Source organism: Propithecus coquereli, unplaced genomic scaffold, assembly GCF_000956105.1.
Source record: "Propithecus coquereli isolate 6110/MARCELLA unplaced genomic scaffold, Pcoq_1.0 Scaffold248, whole genome shotgun sequence".
NCBI lineage: Eukaryota > Metazoa > Chordata > Mammalia > Primates > Indriidae > Propithecus > Propithecus coquereli.
In genome coordinates, this window is record NW_012148041.1 from 2263557 (window position 1) to 2270455 (window position 6899).

The 6899-nt window shown below is 53.9% G+C and overlaps 1 protein-coding gene across 1 annotated transcript in view; it reads right to left on the minus strand.

Annotated features, from left to right (window-relative positions):
- Window positions 1-5765, minus strand: part of LOC105812193 (chromosome unknown open reading frame, human C6orf222) — an 18408-nt gene extending 12643 nt beyond the window's left edge. The window contains exons 1-2 of the mRNA XM_012646577.1: window positions 5618-5765; window positions 42-631 (exon numbers count right to left, since the gene is read on the minus strand). Coding sequence (XP_012502031.1) covers window positions 42-627 — 586 coding nt within the window. The 5' untranslated portion in view covers window positions 628-631; window positions 5618-5765. The remainder of the gene's footprint in view (window positions 1-41; window positions 632-5617) is intronic.
- Between the last annotated feature and the right edge of the window lie 1134 nt (window positions 5766-6899).

Here is a 6899-nt window from a genome sequence, read left to right on the forward strand (position 1 = left end):
GCGCAGGGCAGCAGCTGCCCGGGACCGCCCTGCCCCTGGGCCTGCGGCCGCCTCAGCGTCAGCGCCCTCGGTGTCCTCGGCCACGCGGCTCTTGCGGCCATGCTTCCTGCGGCCGGCCTTCCTGTCGTGGGCTCCCTTCCCGAGGGCCGGCTCCCCCGGTGCCTGCGGGGGCTCCGCGGGCTGGGGCAGGCCCTCCTTCCCCTTCGGCCTCCTGCTGGCCCTTTCCCTGGGCTCCTCAGGGCCGGCCCCCAGGAGGAAGTTCAGCACCGTCTTCAGCCACCCCTGCTGGGCCCGCCGCGGGCCCTTGTCCTTCTTGGTGTCTTGCGGGCCCTTGTCCTTCTTGGTGTCTTGCGGGGGCCTCTGCTCGCGGGGGGGAAACGCCCCGGCCTCCTCTGAAGCGAGGGCTGCGGCCGCGGTGCCCCCAGCCTCGGCAGACCCAGCCGGGCTCTCAGGACGCGCGGCCCCGTCACTGGCCGTGCGGCGAAGCACCTTCCTGGAGGAGGCAGCGGGCGGGGAACCGCGCTGGCAGTCTCGTGCCTCTGAGACTTTCCTGGGGGCTTGTGGCCTGTCCAGAGACCTGGCTCTCCCGTCCGCCACCGGCTTCCTGGGGCGCCTCGGGTTCTCCATCGGGCTACAATCAAAACAAAGGTTCCTTTAGGACAGGCCACCCGAAACCGCCAGGCTGGCGCAGTGCTGGCCAGTGGGCCCTTCCCCCGTCCGGTAGTGTGGACCACGTCAACCTCTCGTGCTGACGCCTTCTCAAAGCCGTTGTCTAAATTCCTCAGCGACCCCGGGGCAAGGAGGTGTCATTGTCCCCATTTTCCAGAGAACCCCAGGGAGATGGTGCCCAGATCTCACGGCTGGTCAGCAGCCCCTGCCGAGCCTCCAGAAGGGACTCGGCCCTGCCCGCACCTTGGTTCCAGTCCATCGAGACTGAGTGTGGACTTCTAACCTCCAGGACTGTAAGATCATCACTTCGTGCTGTTCCAGAGCCCCTGAGCTGTGGCGTTTTGTTACAGCAGCAACGGGAAACAAACACGGCTGGAGCCAGAGGCCGGTCCTGCCCCTTCCTGGCCTGGGGACTTTGGGCAACTCACACCCCTTTTCTGGGCCTCCGTCCCCACCTGAAACATGCCTGAGACCCGCCCTATCTGGAGGGCTGTCGTGAGTATTTTACGAGGCAGCTCCGTAAATGGCAACTCTGTTCTTCCCACCGCTCGGGCCAAACCGTGGAGTCGTGCCTGACCCCTTCCTCCCCCGCGCTGGCCTCAGTGCCCTCGCTCGCCCGGACTGTTCCCACCGCCTCCTTAGCGGTCTCCCTGCTGTCCTCTTGCCCTCCTTACTCCCCCGCTCAGCCGCAGTGGGGGATTTAAAATAAAAATTTTGTTGTAAAAGTCCCCTTTGTCCATGTTGCTAGGTCTGGTGTCCTGAGTGCCTAGAACGGTGTCTGGCACGTCACTGGCACTCGCTAAGTTCTCACTAAATCAACGAATAGATGCGTAACACAAACGCTTAGTGAACCGTACGGGACGTACACATCTTTGGGTGTGCAGTCAACGCGCAGCGAGTCCCATCTCAGCGCGGCAGGGCCCTTCCGTTCTCCAGCCAGAGTGGAGCGGCTGCCGGTGGAAAGGACGAAGGAACCGCCCGCCCTGGGCAGCATGGTGAGCAGGCCCGGGTGTGGGCAGGGCACTCGATCTGTGTGTCTTTAATCGGAAACTCCCGGGGCTTTCCAGTTTTGCCAAAATTGTCAGAAACCCTTTGCCCGTTGGTGGATGATAACAGAAAATTAAACAGTGGCTTTGAATCCCAAACCTGAGTTCCCAGAGGCTCTTACCAAGCTTGGGACCGTGGGTTGCCTACTGTAATTTGTCATTATAGGTTTAGCTCGCACTGACTACGTAGTATTTAGAGGCAAGGGATGTTAATCATGTATCTCCGTCGTATCTCCTGCCCTCGCCAACCGGTTCGTTCACTCTAAAATGTATCTACTGCTGTGTTCAGCTTAGAGGCAGAAATAAGAATCTATAATTACCATTTCAAATGTCTGAAATCTATGGGAATGTGAAGAAGATACATAGAAGAAAAGACACGGGGACACGAAGAAACACTTGAAGGTGACGGTCACATTCAGGGCACCTCCTCTCCCTCGGCGCCCGTCGCGGGAGGAAGGACTGGGCGACGCCGCAGCCCCGGGTCACCGAGACCAAAGGCCACTGGGTACCACCAGCACAGCTGGGCGTCCACGCTAGGACCGCCTCGGTGGAAACGAGAGATTGGGCCAGGGAGGAGGCAGGCAATTTGAAAGGCTTTGTTTGTTGTTTAATGTTCCTTAAAAGGAACATCTGGGCTACAGGGAAGCTTTTAGCAATCGGTGCCTGTGCCTCATATGGAAATTCACTAAGCTCCTGAAGCCTCAGAGGCTGGTTGTGCTTCTGAAATAGGGTAGAGGGAAATATTTGTGTTTGTTCTCATTTATTTCTTTCAACAAACATTTAATAAGCACGCACTATGCCCCAGAAATCATGCTCGGTGCTAGGGATGTAATCATGAACAAGATGCAGTGTGTGTGTCCCCAAAAAGAACACTCTGGTCCCCTTCGAATGGGCAGAAGTGGGGATGTGCGTACGAAGTGGCGACCGCAATGCACTGCTCCCCTGCGTCTGCTCTCTCTTTAGTAGCACACGGTCTTAGGAGAAGATACATTTAGGTTGAAGTTCTCTCTGATTTTAAGATCAAAATAAGCTGAGCCAGAAACATAAACAGTGTCAGGGTTCTCTCTACTTTTTTCTTATGTTCCCGTGGTCGGGGCAAATTGGATGTGGTTGGCAGAGAAGCCGTTCAATAACAAAACCACAAAACCAGCCGAACACACAGGACACTCTCGTTCAGCTCAGCCCCTGTTCTTCTTGCACTAACGTAGCTCCGGGAGACCGAGCGCAGAGGGCCAGAGCATCCTTCCCCGGCTAGTGGGAAGAGAGGCGCAGCGATCTTTCAGAAGCTGTCATTGCTATGGAAACGGTTCTCGCCATGCTGATGGTTGCAGTATCCTCTTACTGTATTCAGAGGACATGCTGCTACTTCTTATCAGAACATCAACACAATGCCACCAGCAAAATGTTTTCCCTCTTGATGTTTTCTCAAGAAAATGGCCTTGATTTGGCCACCCCCTGCCTGGAATAGCCATTGCCCTAGCCCAGAGGGAGGTGGGAGACACTCAGGAAAGGAGCCACACAGTAGCTGCTGGGTGCAGAGGCAGGGAGGGGCCGGGTGACGGGCAGCCTTAGCCATCCTGAAGTGTCCCCAGTGAGGAGAGATTCCAGGATCTCCCAGGGCTTCCTAATTCCAAATCCAGTGATCTCTTTCCATTTCTCATCCTCCCTAAAGGGCTACAGCATTTGATACCGTATCCGCTTCCTTCTTCTGTGAGTGTGTCCCCTCTGGGCCACCTGTCTCTCCCCCACCCTCTCTGACTGCTCCTCCTCCCTAATGTTCCAAAGACCCAGCGAGGGTGGCTGGCCAGCGAGGGCAAGCCCACCGCCCCCAGGGAGACACCCGGAGAACCCCTGTGGATGTTGTGTCCTCAGACTCTTAGAGTCTCTACGCCCTGAGAAGACTGCGTTTTAATATTAACAACCTCCCCCGTTCTATATGTGCCAAAATTGAATCGCTCAAGACTTTTTCCAAGTGTAAAATTCTGCTTATCTAGAATTCATCAAAGCGAGGGTTTCTTTTCCTTTCCTCTTTCTTTCTTGTTTTGTGCCCAAGGTGCTCACCTACATTTGGCCAGATTGTGGGGGAACCCCACCCCGCCCAGGTCGTGCTCCCAGGCCAGTAACACGAAGACAGCAGCGGGGTCATTGCACGGAAACCCAGCTGCTCTTGTAAACTTGTTTATTGCCTTGGCAGAGAGTGGATTTCAGAGCAAAGTCCAAATGAGCTCAGAAATACTTGAGTGATCCGAAGATCACAGGACTTTTGGTAAGTCATGACACACACCGGTGACGTGTTTAACAACAACAGCCGCCCAGAGAAAGCACAAAGCTGACCCTGGAGCAGGAAGTTCGCCTATTTTTCCCAAGCACCGTCCTGCTGCATTTGGTTTATTTTCTTTTTTCTTTACTCCCTTTTTTTTTCTTTTGAGACAGTTTCGCTCTGTCACCCGGGCTAGGGTGCAGTGGTGTCATCACAGCTCACAGCAACCTCAAACTCCTGACCTCAAGTGATCCTCCTGCCTCAGCCTCCTGAGTAGCTGGGACTACGGGCACGTGCCACCACACCCAGCTAATTGTGTTTGGTTTATTTGCTAAATTGTGCTCTAACCTTGTCTACATACTGCTCTCTAATTTAGTCATCTGGCCAGTTATTCTGTCACTGCTCAGTGCCATTTCATGAAGGTATTTTGCACTCCCCTTCTGCACCCCTACACTTCACACAAGAGGTGTTTAGCAAAGAGCCATCTGCTACACACCCACGCCGGCGCTCAGAGGGGCCGTGTGCGTGTGGCACACACCCGTGGGCCCACAGTCGACACCACAGACACCCATGGATCACAGGGGCACACTCGTGCACAGATATGTGCAAACACAAACCAGCTCACCTTTATGCTGCCACGGGCATCCGGAGAGCCTTTTCATTTACATTCTCCCATTTACTCCTGTCCGCGGGCCAGCAGTGGCGGACTGAGGCTCTGAACCATTAAGAGATTTGCCCAAGGCCCATGGCCAGAAGCAGAGGGTGGAGATTCGAATCCACGTCTCTAGATTCTAAATCCTGTCTCTCTCCTACACCGAATGGCCTCACGCAAGCACCGGTACACACCCGCGTGCGCACGTGGACTTAGAGGGGAGCGACCCTGCTGTTTCACGCTGACGGAGAATGCTATTTCACATTCGCACACATGCTTGCTGTGACCCGTGCACAGAGCCCCACGTCCACGTGTACCCGGATGTAGACACCTGTGCCCGCCCCCCACATCGTGTCCTCCACCCAGGACCACGGGCAGTGCAATGCTGCATGCGGAGTGGGTGGGGCCATGGCTTATACTCCCCCAACCCCTCAAATCCTCATCAGAGAGAGCAGGAGGCCACCAGAGTTCTTTTCATAAGCTCTCCCTGTCCTGGGACTAACTTCCAAAAACCTCAAAAATCACAGAACTTTCATCCAACTACAGTAATAACAACATCTCCCATTTGCCTGGAGGGCCCCTCTGCTGTGTACCTTCACATAAAGTCTGTAACTCGGCCTCCACCACATCCTCAGGGAAACTAGCAGGTGAGGTATGTAATGCTACCCCCCTTCTACAGATGAGGAAACTGAGGCCCAAGGAAGTGAAGTTCCTTGCTCAGGGTGGCAGCTAATAAGCAGGATCGGGACTTGAGTACAGAGCTTTTAAGACCAACTTAGTGCAGAGCTCTTCGAGTAACACCTAGTTGAGATCATGTCATTGAACCCGGCTTCATCTTTTTACAAATAAGGAAACTGAGGCACAGGGTGGGCCCAGCAGGAATTGGGACTGGGCTCAGGATCTGACTCCCAGGACTATTCTCCTCTCAGGACCCCAAGATACCTTACCCACTACCCCAGAGCCCAAGGCAGAAGAAACTGTTCAACCAACCTCAGACGCAGAAGTTGCTCCTGTCCTGGGCCACCCTGGGCTGGGATCCCCGGAGGAGGGGCTCTGTGTTAGGCACTGCTCCCTGCTGCATGGAAGTTGTGTCTGATGAGGGGTCAGGTCCAGCTCTCCCAGGGACAAGATGCTGCTATTTGCTGCTGGCAATGTTCAGAGTGTCTCAGAAGATGCTTTGGTCATATATATGCATACGGGCATATATACTGTATCTCCCGGAGCTGAGCTCACGGACAGCCAATCCCCGCAGCCAAGGGCCGGCCCACTTGCCTCCACCTGCTATGCTTCGCCTCTGCCACTGATAGGACACTTAGCTCAGCAACCCTGGAAAAAAACAGTTTCACTTGACAACTTCCTTATTGCACCCAAACCCCAGCAAGAAACCAATGATCAGAAAACACCTCAGGCCTGGCTGGGGGGAGGCCAGTCTGTGGAACTGAAAACAAGCCTTTATGGGAAACGCAGGTCGGGGCAAGTAGTTGTATTAGCCCCGCACCTCCCTCAGTTCTCCCTGAAGACCAATGTGGGTGGGGGGATCTAGAAAGAAAGCTCCCAATGGAACACACATACTTGCTGACCTGGAGACAAAACCTGGAAAGAAGAGCTGAAAAGGGCCGTGTTTTCCAGGTCCTGCTGCCCCTGGGCAGAGTTGCCATAGATCTGGAGAGAACATTCTAAGAAGTCTTAAAAAAATCAGACTTCCACTTTCTGTAGTGCCTGATTTTTGGTTACACAGAGTACATACATGTTTATAATCAGAAAAGAAAAACTAGTTTAGTTTAAATGAAAGCAAAAAATGTTAGAAATCCTATTTGGTTCAGTAAGGTAGAGAGACATTGAAAAACAGCTACGGAAGCAGTGAGCCTTGGGGTCGCCCCTGCTGGAGCTGTCTGCCAGCTGTGTGACTCCGGGCAGGGGAAGCAATGTCTCTGAGCTTGCTCCTCACTTAGGAAACGAATGGTCTCCTCAGAGGGCAATTGTAGGACCAAGTGGGGTAATCCTTACAAAGACAGGAAGAAAATGTGTTGAGTGGCAGACACTTTCCTAAGTTCTTTCTGTGTATTCACAGTGCCTGGCCCTTGGTAAGTGTTCTATAAAGGACCAGTATTTTAGTATTGGCAGCAGAGTTATTAATGCTTTATTCATGCGGTCAACAAACAGGTTTTAGACCCGGCTGTGTGCTAGACACTATCTCAGCACTAAATTCAGAGAACTTATTAGCCCAAGAGGTGACCCATCCTCCAAGCAAGAGGGAAACAATATTCCATAT